The following is a 14043-nucleotide window of genomic DNA, read 5'->3' as shown; positions in this document are numbered from 1 at the left end:
TCTAATTCTGATGAGGGGTAAACGTGCAATTGCATCTCCATTAGGGGCTTTTCAAGTGAGGTAGGAAATGCTAATCTTAACTGAGACACACACACACACACATATATATATATGTATATGCAAATTGTTTGCTCTACTTTCTCCATCTGTTTTTCTCCCAGATTCTTCTCTTTGCTATTCTTTACTGGAGATTAACTTACATTATATTGCACTCAATTTGGACTGTGTGGAAAACATATGCTGCAAGCTCAGGGCCAAACTCCAATACTGCGATGCACAGGAATAGGAAAATTCACAGCAGTGTTAAGGACTGGCAAATCCACAGGGACAGGAAATTCAGAGACACCAAGATAAAGAAAGGCCGAGGCAGAACCATTCCACATTAGAGTGGCATGTGGGAAAGCAAGAGTTCAAAACAGCACTAACTTGGGAAAAAGGAAATAGCTGAACACAGTAGAAGGAAATCTCAATTTCATATATATATATATATATATATGCGTGCGTGTGTGTGTGTAAAACTATATATATAAAATGAATTCCCTTGTTAGTGTTATAGGAGTCAGTCAAGATTGACACTTATCAATGATTAAGGCTGGGGTTTTTTCTTGCAATCAAACATGGCTTACTAATAAAATAAGATATTCACCTTTTCTTCCTTTATGACTAGACCGAACACGTGATTTGTCAGTAAGCAAGGACAGAAAACACCTCACTTTTGCCAATCACATTATGCAAACCCTCCACTATCTCCAAGGTGTAAATGAATATATTTCTCAAGATAAAATTGGTTTATCATGGAAATAATAATTGCCATTTTTTAGCAAGACCCATATGTCTCTTTTGCCTTTGACTTAGTCAGCATAACTTCTAGGAAACTAGCTCTTTCCACAATGATTGTTGTAATCTAACAACAAACAAATAATAGAAACTAACTGAACTAATATGAAGATGTGATCAAAGATTCACATCAGGCTTCCAGCCTGGAGCACTGAAAATAAAAAATTTCTTTTTTTTCAGCATACCCACATTATCAGCTTGCCTGATACTCATCATCATCGTATTAACAAAGACGGTAATTCAGTATTTCAGAAGAACAGTAAACTTCACACTGCCGACAATCTGTTGTGGTCACATCTAGTTAATGTGAACTTAAAAACACTCACAACATTATAATACTTAAGTAATAACGTGATGCTGTGTATGATCCACACGATCATTTCTGTCACTTTCACATTCTTCTGTGACATACTAATAGGAGACTATGCAAAAGGAATTTCCAAATGCTGCAATGGAAGTGAATAGTAGTACAAAAGGGAATGCTTCATACCACCCTGTGTGAACCACTTAAACTCTATAATTTTATTTGACTAATTTGTTGATTAGTAGCAGTATCAAGCAATCGCAGGGAAGTCCGAACGGTTTTTTACTTATCTCAAGAAGAAATACTTTCAGTGTGATTTCTCAGCCTCTTTCTTGCAATACAACATGATTCTACTTTGTATGGAGGAGACACAGGGACTGAATTTATTTTCAAAAGAGATTAGTTTTGAAAACACTGGCATCAGCACTTTTTGAAAAATCAATGTTCCAAGATACCTCGTTTTAATGACAACAAAGTTAACAATGCATCTTCTGTCTCTGACAGAATACTACTAGGTCAACAAACGCTAACTCCCTCTTAGCTGTGAAAATGTTAACACTTATGACCACCTAGTTTATCATTATACATGACACAGTACTTCACACTATGACTTACGTATTGAAATTTTGCCTTAAATCTTTCAGTGGGAGCACAGAACCTGCGGCTCTCAGGCATTTCACTGTAAATTCCCCTCCACCATGCTGACACAGCAAATATGGGCTAACATAAACCCCTGGCTTTTGGAGCAAGCTGAGACAAGAGAGAAGGCAACATCTCCAGTGTGACCCGTAGACCTTGCTGCCAAATACTCTCAATATGGGGGACTTTCAGAATCTCTGAATTTATTCTGTGGGTTAAAATCTATTCTTTCATACTTCAGGCATAAAAATGGACTGTTTTTGTTATGAGCTCATTTTACAAACAAAGCATAGCTGACTACTAAGTCAAAGCAATCCACCAACACAGAAATAGCGTGATGCCAGAGTAAAATATATTTAAGGATTTTCAAGCAGAAGTTGCATATCTCTGTTCTGCATAGAGCTGCTGCAGCTGCAACAACAACAAGGCTCGAGCACTTAACAAAGCCATTCTGTCTGGATGGGCTAAGAAACCCACCTACGTTTCCAGTGTTTTGAGATCTGTCCTTACTTAAGAAAAAGTTTTGCTTTCTGACAGGACATATGGGCCTTTGTATAACACATGGGATCATATCCAGAATTCCCCATGTGCTTTTGTAATTTGAAATAAAGCAAATAAACACAATTTTTATTCAGTAGATGTGAACATCTGGAAGATGATATCAGCATGACTTCAACTTTAATGTCAAAGCGTTAGACTGAAATCCAACATCATTTAAACAATTTGTGGTGGAAGTGTGAGAAATACCAACACCACATTAAACTGTGATAGAAACAAGGTTTCTGCAGCAGCTGTAAGAAGAAACAATGTTTCAGAGCTTACTAAATGAGGAGTTAGAGCAATTTGAAGGAGAAGCCCTAACTACCTGATGAATATTAGTTCTATTATGGTAGCAGCTTGAGCTTAAATACATGATACTAGACAGCTTCAGGATGCACCAAAATGAAGATCTTAACTTTGCACGAGGCCCTGGATCTGTGCTTCTAGCGTTATCATACTCTGCCTTCCCCACCTATTCTCCTGATCCTCCTCAGGGATCTTGAAAATATCTTTACCGCAGTCATTTGAAAACAGGCAAAGAAAGCATGGACTGGCCACATTTTTCCTTTCCTCTACCTAAGCAGAGGAGCAGAGTGGAGTTGCCACACATGTACATAGCTAGACATCAGCCTGATCCCATGGGGGAGCTACAAGTAATGAATAAGGCTGTGCTGGGACTGGAAACCCTGTTCAGGGAAGAGCAGAAAGTCTCATCACCACCAAAGAAAATTCCTGACAGGCAGGTCCTAGCTCTGCCAAAAGACAACAGGCAAAGGAAGGCATGAAGCACCAAAACGTTCTCTCCCCAGAACGCTCTCAGCTTGCAGACTTAGTTATCAAAAATCATAATAAGTAGAGATTTATCAGATTAAAATGGTGTCCCCTATACCTACCAGCAGCTCCCAGCCAACCTCAAAGACCTGGCTTTAATGTTCTACAATTTTCACTGAGAATATTAGTGTAATTTGATAGTTCAAGATTTATTCTGAAAGCAAAAATGCAGACATCTATATACCCTTAAAACTAGGCAAACTTTTTTTTAAAAAAATTTAAAAGTCACTAGTAGATTGTCCTGGTTTGAAATTTAATTAGAATCACAACTGGAACTAAGAAATTCCAATGCATTGTTATTAACATTTTTATTGTTGATAGTCAGGATCCAATGCCATTCCAGTGAAACCAGTCAGAAGGATTTTATTTTGATTTTCTCTGGCTTATTTTATTCTTAGCAGATGGTGCAAACCCATGTGTTGATGAGTACTTGCCACAGGAGAGCATCTGATACGATACAGCCAGCCTCAAGCCTGCAGTGATGTCTATTCTGAAGACTTCAGTGCCTGCCACCGCTCAGGACCACACTTCTTGGCACGATACGTTAACTCACACGCACTTTCAAAGCTACGCTACTTCTAGTACCTAAAACAGCTTTGAGAAATTTATCTTAGGCATCACTATACAGCAGTGTAATCATCCTCAAAACTGGTGTCTTGAGAACTATTTTTCACTGTGCTGCATATGCAACTCCAGTAGATAAAGGTGACACAGTTCTGGTGGGTACAAACGAACACATTTTTGCATACGTAACTCAACAGATAATTTGTATGAAATCTGATTCAACAGCATTGCATGTTATGTGAATGTGCAGGTAATTCGAATAACTTTCCCAAGGCATCTTTTTCTCCCTCCTCCATCAGGGCTACTTCCAGTGAAATCCCTGTCTCCGATTTTGCTTAGTTTATCAGAGGGCATATTTCAAAGAGAAATTCACACTGAAGGTCATTCACACCAAAGGGCTTAGAGCTATTTATAGCAAAGTCTGCATGACAGAAAATATGCCAATTTTCATATGGTGGGTATACACATTTTATGAGTCATAATTGGGAAACTGTTGCCTTTAGCGATTCTAGTCAGTATTCACAATGCAAGATAGAGGGAGCCAGGGAAGGAAGCAAACATAAGGACAAAAATGCCAACAAACTGAAGATGTACCAATCAGCTTTATTCCAGAAATGGGGGAGGGAAGGTTGGCACTATCAGAAAAACTCATCTCTATCTGCATTTCAAACTGCTGGAAATGGGTATGCAGACTGGATTAGTGTTAACGTACTGACAGTCTTTGATATATGTTTTCTATAAGCCCCCAAGAATAGGCATGCAAATATAATATGCCTTCTACTCTTCAACTCTCTTTTACTTTTATAAGGTCTAGATCCCATGACTGCGTTTGCTGTTATCATATACGCCTTGCCTCAAAATATTTGAAAGTTTACTGCTCATAAATTCTTCCAAATTATGAGCAGAAAGCCAGGCACTGGGTGGAAGTGTCAACAGACTTAGCAATACTGTGAAGCACAAATTCACATTTGGATGCTGATCTGTGAATCACACATGTACTAGTTTCATTCCGGTGTTTTTATCTGAAATGAAAATAAACAGGTCATAGCAAAAGCAGTGGCTTAAATCTTGTTCTGAACCAGGTGAAACCCCCATTCCTTATCTGTCTTCCTACAGATAATCAAGCCACCGGCTAGTCCTATTAGCCAGAATTTGGTAGAGTTTGGAACTGAAATGGAAGGAAGACTCAAATTTCTCAAGGAAGACTCAGATTCAACTCTGATATAGGTATCTGCTGCCCAAAAATCACATTGTTCAGTGTCTTGCTCAATGAGATCAGAAGAAAAACTGGAGAACAGTGAAAGACAAAGATCATAGATTCAGGATTGCCTCTCTTCTGCCTTGGATTTGAGCTGCCAGAAGGAGATTTTGGGAAGACATACCAGGCGAGTGTAGTTGCGTGAGAGCAAGGTTTATTTTGGAGTCGTCAGCAAAGAACTGGCAACTGAAACCGTAAGAGAGGTTAGGGTCAGCATGCAATAGAATAAAAAGGGAAAAGAAGAACCTTTTATTATAAATGCCAAATTCATTTATTACTCATACAAAGTCATAGATATGATATTTGTCCCAAGGTGAAACCAACTAAGCTTAGAAATATGTTTTTAATTAAAGTTAGTTTCCTAACCACTCGACCTTTCCTATCATCATTTTATGAATAACCAAATTCCTTGTTTCACAGATGTCCTCAGACAAAACACATCTTTAATGTATTTTTAGGAGCAGAGAAAAGAGTTGACACATGCTCTGCACAGTCACACTCTCGACACAAGTCGTGCCATAAAGTAACAAAGCCAGAGATGGAACTTACGCCATAAAAGATAGAGGCCCTTTCTTATTTTAAAACTTCAGTAAGAGAGAGAGTACAAGATAGAACAGCAGCTTCATCATTATTCTGGAGTATCCCTCAAAATAAAACTAGACAGGAAAGTGGTCTGGTCATTCATATTGTTTCTACCGTTAAAGAAGGCAGGTTGCACACCCAGCTCATGAGAAGCCAGAAAACTGTACTACTTTATTTTTAAATCAATATATTTAAACCAGCGCATCTTTCTCTGAACCAGCTGGTGGGAGACACCAGTGGTGACAAGATACAGAATTAGCTGAAACTCGAGCCTGATTCACTCTGGCAGTTCTCATGCTCCATTACAACTTTTAAAATCAAGTCAACAAGCTTGTGTAACAGAAAGTTTGTATCTACTTATCCTTATCTTCTTTCTCTACTCGTGCAACTTTATAACACTCGGGCCCCCACTTTATAGGGTAACATCAATAAAAAAAAACCAAACGTATCTGCAGCCGGAGGAGAAAGGGAAGATATGGGTCAAAATCTGTTCTGCTTTCTAGACACTAGACAGACTTTATCTTGTAAGTTTGAGTTTGGTCCAAGAGAACCAAGTATAAATATTCTTTTGCATTTCTGTGCTGTTGATATGATGCCAGAAACATTTTTAAATATGAATACAACATAAGTGCCCTTACCGATTTATTTTGGAATATAGATAAGGACCAAGATTCATACTGACTGCTGAGTGCTGCTACACACACTAAAAACCCCTAGAAACTTCAGTAAAGTTGTTATTTGACTCTCCACATAACTGTCTCCTTGATGTCATCATACAAGACAAACACTGGCGAAAGAGGAAACCCAAAAACACCCCAAAACATTTGGGGGGGAAGAAGAGATTGAGGGAAGTTTGGTGCACATATGTTTCCTGTAGCAAATCAAGTAAGACTCTCAAACGAGGAAATATATGGAGAGGATGGAATAGCAAAGTCTCAAGGGAAAAAAAGTCACTGCATTAAGCTTAACAAGTAGAAAGGCAATTCACATCAATTGTTTCCTTCAATGAAGGAAGGATCCATAACACAAGTCCCTATTTATAGGGAGCATATAGAAAACAAAAAAAAAAAAAAAAAAGAGGCATAAATCGGCCAAACAAAGTACTGCTTAGGACCACTGCGGGGATGCTGTACAAATGGGCAATACTGGGGTTTTGGGATTTGCAGTCCAGTTGAAACATTAATATCGGGGGCTATTAATTTATCTTAAACGTGGTGTCAAGTTTATTACGACGCTTAATTTTCACTGTTAACTATTTTACCAGTGGCTGTCAGTGAACTTCTCTAAGATGGATGCATGAGGCCATGGTATTCCACAGCCATTAGGCTGCAATTTCTCAGTAGGTATAAGAGTCCGCTGTACTTGCAATTAGTTGAAGTTTAGCTGTTAGCCGCATCAAAACACAGCGTAAAGGCCCAAGTACCATAACGTTAACAAGCTGTAACATCAAAAAATAAAAATAAGAACAACAACAAAACTTGCAAGGTCTCTCGGGAATTCCTACAAAACTTTGTTGCCGCAAGAGAAAGGATATTTCTTTTTTAGTGAAGCGGTAAACAAACAGACCTGTCTGCACTCAGCTTTGCATCCGTTTCGGGGCCCGGGGCTGCCGGCACCGGGCCGGGCTGCCCGCGGCGGCGAGCGCGGCCCCGCCACGGGCCCCCCACGCCGCCGCCTCCGCCGGGCGCGCCCTCTGCCCCTCACCTCCAACTTGCCGGAGACTTTTCTCCGCTCATTCGACTTAACACAAACAAACAAACATACACACACACAACCCACCCTAATTAACGAGAGATTAAGAAATCAGTGGTATACATGCACCGTAAGGCCGGTTAGCGCTTTAATCTCGCGGCTACTCAGACACGGGGATAAACCCGGCCAGGATTAACCAGGTCAACTATATACAGCCACGCCAGCGGCTCGGGGGCCGCCACGCGAAACCGCGGGACACCCCCCCTCCGCAGCCTCAGCCCCCCACCCCCCAGACAGGGACAGGAGCAGGGCAGGCTGCGGGGGGCCCCTGCCCTCCCCGGGACTCACCCAGCTTCTCCGCCCGCAGCCAGAGCGGGGCAGAGGCTCCGAGCAGCAGCGAGAGCAGCAGCGAGGGGGCGGCCCGCGCCCCCGCGGCGCGGCCCATGGCTCCGGCTCCCGGCGGCGAAGGGAAGGCACAACTTCCCCGCTTCCCTCCTGATCCTTTCTCTTCCTCCTCCCCACCTCCTCCTCCTCGTGGTGGTGGTGGTGGTCGGGGCCGCTCCGGGGCCAGGCAGCGCGCCGGCGGAGGGGCACGGCCGTCCGGCGGCATGCCCGCCCCGCAGGTGCTCCGCGGAGGAGCAGAGGGGCGGCGCGGGGCTCCCGCTGCCCGCCGCGCCTGGCCGCGCCGCGCCGCGCCGCCCGGGTTGCACCGCCACCGCCTCCTCCTCCCCGGCGCTGGGGGTGGAGAGAGGAAACCGGAGCAGGGGAGCGCCGCCGCCGCTCTCATTGGGCGCCGCCGCGCAGGGCGCCTCCTCCCCGGCCGCCCCCCGCCTGCCCACGCGTGCCCGGGATGGGCGCGAGTGGGCTCCCCCCACACCCGCCTTGCTCCCCCAGCGTTGGCACACCCGGCTGGACACGCCGCCGCCCAGCAGCGCGGCACCTGGCGCGAAGCCGAACGCATTTCGCTTTTCTTTTCTTTTTTCTTCAAGGAAACAGCATTATTTTGCAGCATGTAGGCTCCGCGCTCCCCCTGCCACGGCGAGGAAGGGGCGCGGGTGCCCGCGGAGAGGCTGTGCGGGCACGAGCGGGGCCAGGCGTGGCAAAAGGGACGGCTCTGGTCCAGGTGGCCGGGCGCGGGTTGTGCCTCCAGCTTCCTTCCTGGTCCTCCAATTCACCCCCAGGCTCCTGTCTTTGCCCCGGAGTGAAAAACGCACGTTTCACGTGCGTGTGCATTAGTGCGTTAAACTTCTGTGCTCATTAATGCTTATTTTTTTAAAGGAGGATGTAGGTAACTCTCTCCAGGTAAACTGGCCTCTGCTTGCACAGGGAGCATGTCACGGGTGTGTGGTAAGGAAATGGCTGTAAGTGCTGGCAGCTGCAGGAAACCTGTGTGTTAAACAGGCCCCAACAGTTATCCTTTTAAAATAATGCTGCAAATTCAATGTAGCCTTTATACAGCCTTTTCAGACTAGAGTTGCTATGAGGATACTAGCTTGGCATCGGTTGCAGTTGGGAAATACTGCACTGCCACAATAAACTGTGGTACATAACTAACTTGCATGTCCTAGGGACAACAGATAATTACTAGATTTCATAACATTTTAGAAAAAGTCAAGTTAATTAAAGCTTTATTTCAACAGAGTTATCGTTTTGTAAATGTTTGTGCCTGTTCTTTAATTTTTCAAGTGCTGTGCGTGTCTGATCAGGCATGCTTTCTATCCAGTGTGTTACGTTCTGGGTATATGCATTTAACAGCAGTTTTAGTTTTTGAGTTTCATCCCTTCTTTGCAAAGGAGAGTTTGAAATCTATAGCAAATGTTAGCTGTGGCATAAGGCAGAGCATTCATTGCTGCAGCAATTTAACAGTTGGACTAATTCTCACTACACCTCATCAGCAAATGCCAGTGTCCTTCTGGCTGAAGGAGGTAATGGTGGATCCTTCGCTTTGAGAATCTGAAGACTGAGAGAATTTTAAAGAGCAGTGTGTCCGTGTAAGTAAAAGCAGCCTGTTCTTGCATTTGTCTCACAATTCATCAGAAATAATTCCTTTACAAATTAGGGAGATTACGGAGGGGAAGGGACAAGAAAGTCAAACTTTGGTATAGCCACCAGACTGATTTTAAAAATAATATAGAACCAGTAAAAATACTGTGGTCATGTAAAATAGCTTTTCCAATACCAAATATTGCTTCAAATTCTACAAACAAGGTCCAACACAATGAAAATGTGAGGGAGAGGAAGTAAAAAGAAGCACAAAATGAATGTAACACCGCTTCTGAAAGAGCTGCAGTTGTTGAAAAGTAATATACACATAGTAGTGTATATTGTTTTGTATCAGTTTCAGTGGACAGTGAAAAACAGTCAGTTATGCGTGAGTTTGTACTGGGAATTATACTCATTTGCATTCTATCAGCTGAGGTCTAGAATATATTCTTTAACACCAATACCAGCTTTTAGTTGTAACTGCGTCTGTTAAGGATCATGGTGAATATTGGCAGAAAAGTCCTGCTAAATCATTGGATTCCCACCCAAGTCACCTCATGGAGGCAGTGCCAAAATATGCTGTGTCTAGAGATCTCTGTGCAATTAAATAGGCAAAAGCATCTGCCAAGAAGCTTGTAAGAGGTAACACTGCTCGTGTGAAGTTCCCGGCAGAATTTGCGCTATATAGTTAGTGCAGGCAAGTAAGCAGCCTAAGAAGGCCAAAGAGGTTGGTCATATGTCTTCAGGAGGCCTTTAAGGACGAGAGAGGGAGACAGGTCAGCAGATGCATGAGAAGGAAATATTCTCTTTCTGCTGGGTTTTAGAGGGCTGGGAATAGCTTCTGGGACAGGTACCTAGAGAATAATTTGCTTCACCGTTGTTTTTATTCCAACAATTTGTAGTTACAAGATAAATCATGCCTCTGAGGCCAGGGCTGTAAAATATTTGTTTTCCTTTCCTGGCTGGTAAAGAAGTTTGCCATACAGGTGAGAATGGGCAGAAAGGCAAATAGCTTGCATTTTCAATCTTCTAATGGCTTTGAGACCTAGCGGGAGCTAGTTGCCCATCCAAAGCCACACGCTTTCTGTGGCAAGTGTGTATAGTGCTCAGGTGGAAAGTCGGTGGTGTTGTCAGCATAGGCTTTCTATTGACTTCAGTAAGATAATGAATAACATAACCAGTGCAGTAGCTTCTATATTATTTATTTTGTCATTAAATTCACATTATTTTATCATGCCCTCTCCCTGACAGTTTTCAATATGCTGCAGGCAAGGAACTTACTATCAGCTCCCAAGATTAAATAATCATTATCATGAATGAAGTAGTCCACAGCTCTCAAAGCTATTATCCAAAAAACTGTGTAACCCCTGTTACATTGCTACATTGGTTTATGTATACTTTTCCAAATTTACCTTTGTAAGAAGGAGAATTAAAACCAACCTTTAAATAAATACATTGTTTAATATTGGAGACTTTGGATCAAGGCGAAAGATTAATGCAGAAGTAAGGCATGCATGGAGCCTGACTAGTAACTTGTGATGATATCACATAAAGGAAGCTTCAGAGCACGAAAACTCTCTGGCAGACCACTCCAGAGAGCTTAATGCTTTCTGAATGATATATGATTTTGATCACTAACACTGATTTAATTTGGAAGAAACAGGATTCACCCAGTGACAGCCAACTTTTCAGCTTGAGCATGTGCCTTCTTTTACAGTTACTTTTCCAAACTCATCAGTCAGGAGTATTTTATGTATTTAATGCAGATGGTATTAACTGAGTGGCCTACAACTACATATTTTGCCTAGTATTCGTTATATGGATACCTTTACTCATATAGCTTGTGCAACCACCTGCAAATTAGCAATTAGGTTTTTATTCCAGTGGTGTCAGGACAAACATCAAGATAGGACTTTCAGGACAAAGTCAGCTCAAATCACTTAAGACGATGGTTAATATGACAGTATGCTAGGTACAAACCTATATTTAATTTAGACTTTTACTGTCTTAATAGATTCATAGATTTAGTTTCTTATCTTTACTTATATGTAATACGCATTGAAAGGTCTTCTGAGTGGATCTGGGTAGTCCTTAGCACGCCTTGGGTGGTGGTGCTCACGTTTAGTCCGTAGTTTGTTGGGGGTGGGGGGGAGGAAGAAGGAAAAACACGTTGAAAAGTTTACCTAAGCTTGTCTTGCAAACTTGACACTGTATACGTTCTTTCTTTCAAAAGCATCTTTTCATATATTTGTTCTAGCAAAATGAAACCCGAAGCCTAATTTATACAAAGAGGGTTAAATTTCACCTTGTTGGAGCAGCCCTGCTTTTGTATGGCTAACAGGAAAGTTCTTGTTCTTCAGAAGTTTCAAGTGCTTCCTTTGCTGACTTTGCAGGAGAAGGGGGAGGAATCATAAGGCACAATGAAGCGGAGAGGTCCCTCGGTCACCAATCACAAAGTGCAAGAACAATTCCAGACATTTAGAGGTATGTTAATCTTGTCACTTAGCAGAAGGACAGCTTGCAGCTTGAGGGGCCTTTTACAGTCTTTATATGTGGGGCACATTTTGCATTTTCATTGGTGCAAAGCAAATAGTGTCATAGATTTACAGGATAAAGTTGAGAACAAAATACGCTGCTGGCTGATCTCTGTGTATTCAAGTGCAGCATTGCACCAGAAGTGTACATGAGAGTTACATAAAAAAAAAAATACAAAAATGAAATATATAAAGTAAAGGCCTCCCCAAAAAACAACATGTAAAGTGAAAACTTCTTAAGCGTAACAGGATTCAGCATTTGTATTTGATATTTGAGGAGTGTCCTTGTTAAAAATGGTTAGGGTACAAAAAAGTCCATGCTGCTTCAAGGCTGTGAGATGGTGTAAAGACTGCTCCTCTAGACGCATTTTTTATACGTTGAGCACTTTGTGGACACCACCTCGCTGTGGCTGTATCAACTAAAGGCTAAGGCCACGCTCCTGGAGCAGTGAAGACGTTTCAGCTTGTGTAACAGCTTCCCCTGTTAAGGCCTGCATACCATTAAACCAGCTGGTGATGGGTGGCCCTCCTCCAGGCTTCTGGGTACTCACATGATTGCTGCTGTGAAAAAGGCCTTTTCCATTTGTGGCAGACTGCAGGACTGAGCTCCTCTTATCAGCTCCAGCCTTGGCTCTGTTGGGGAACACATTAGTAACTTCCGTTATTGCTCATTGTTAGTGTCCTTCTCTGGATGCAAAAATGCATTCTTCAGAGTAAAAGGGATGAAGGTGTTGTGAAGGAGTTAGTAAATAACATTTCCATTTTTTAAGCAGATCTGAGCAAACAACTCAGAGGATATCAGTTGGGTGCTTCACTGTTTTGAGGGGAAATTCCAGGTTAAAAACAGATAGAAAAAACTTACCTGAGGCTTGCCTATTAAGAGCAATCACTAAGAAACACTCTGAGGCAGTTTCACTTGCACTGGTGCAGGCCACTGTCCACAGCCATACTGCTGAGTTGGAGCCATGGCAATGGTATTGTGCAATTACACTGGTAGCTAAAATCTCCAGGGTAGAAGAGACTGTAAATATTCTTTGACCACAAAAACATGGATGAAGAAATTATGGACAATAAACTCAGGTAATAATCTCTGACTGGAAAAAAAAAAAAAAAACAAACTGCAACCAGCTTTGAGACTTATAGCAGAGAACAACAAATCTTGTCCCGACGGCAGACTCTTACCAATGCTGGCACAGGATGAATATGTGATAATTGGATGCTAAGGAGGATACACAGCCTCATTCACTACAGTGACAACAGTTGGGTGTAACCCTAATGACAGCCATATCGGGGATGAATGGGCACCCTTCATCACTTCAGTTACTGTAACCTATCCAATCATGTCACCTTTTATGATGTAATTATGAGATCAAGCTTAAGACTAATCATTCATCCCGCTGACACATATTCTGCAGTTTTGCACAGCTGCCAGCAGTCCTATGCCATAATTTTTCTTACTTTCAGATAAAATGAAATAAAATTTCTAATCATTCTGATTTTGAGGATAATCAACCAAATGTCAACAAAAGCACTACTGCCATACTGTCATCTTAAATTCTGTGAAGAAATATGGGGCAGAATGTTCCTTTTCATTTAGACATATTGTTTTAAGGTTGCCTGGAAAAATATTATGATCTAAAGATTCATGACATCCTTTGTCAAAACAGAGCCTACTATTTTATAGCTTACTAGTTGACAGTATTCTTGATCAATTTGTCAGTGATAAAGCTCTCATTGCTTTTTATGGTTGTTTTAAAGGGTCTTCATGTTTCAATGAAGCTATTAGGGCTCTCATACATTTTAAAAAGAGCAACTTTTCCCCTTTAATCCATTAGTAGTATGTAAGTTATAACCCTACCACGTTTTTGAGGGGGAATTCATAGCTGAATTTGCATAGCGGTCATTTTTTTGCCATGACAAACAAGGAGCCTTAATCATTTATTCATCTTTATAAGGCTGCTTCCAAATAAGAGCTAAAAAATTACTTGTGCAAGATATGGAGCAACACAGTGGTCACTTAAGGGAATAACCAATTAAGTTTAAATTATTTTTTTTTCTGTGTAAGTAAGCAGTCTAGTTATAGCCTCTCAAAAGGAGTGTGGAGGGAGGCAAGGTGAATGCAAGTAAGTGGAGTTTACTCGTTGCTAATATTATCAATATGGCACTGACCCTTGAGCATGCCAGAGAGGGCAGTTCAAACATGCCAGGCTACATAAGTAAGAACAGAAGGCACATGCAAGTGTGATTTGAATGACTGACTGATTCAATTGAAATCAGCC

The 14043-nt window shown here is 41.9% G+C and overlaps 1 protein-coding gene across 1 annotated transcript in view; it reads right to left on the bottom strand.

Annotated features, from left to right (window-relative positions):
* Positions 1-7940, bottom strand: part of DCBLD1 (discoidin, CUB and LCCL domain containing 1) — a 48796-nt gene extending 40856 nt beyond the window's left edge. The window contains exon 1 of the mRNA XM_068938127.1: positions 7596-7940. Coding sequence (XP_068794228.1) covers positions 7596-7857 — 262 coding nt within the window. The 5' untranslated portion in view covers positions 7858-7940. The remainder of the gene's footprint in view (positions 1-7595) is intronic.
* Between the last annotated feature and the right edge of the window lie 6103 nt (positions 7941-14043).

This window comes from Struthio camelus, chromosome 3 (assembly GCF_040807025.1).
Source record: "Struthio camelus isolate bStrCam1 chromosome 3, bStrCam1.hap1, whole genome shotgun sequence".
In the NCBI taxonomy this organism is placed as follows: domain Eukaryota; kingdom Metazoa; phylum Chordata; class Aves; order Struthioniformes; family Struthionidae; genus Struthio; species Struthio camelus.
The sequence above is the reverse complement of the archived record's forward strand: the minus strand, read 5'-3'. Positions and strand labels throughout refer to the sequence as shown.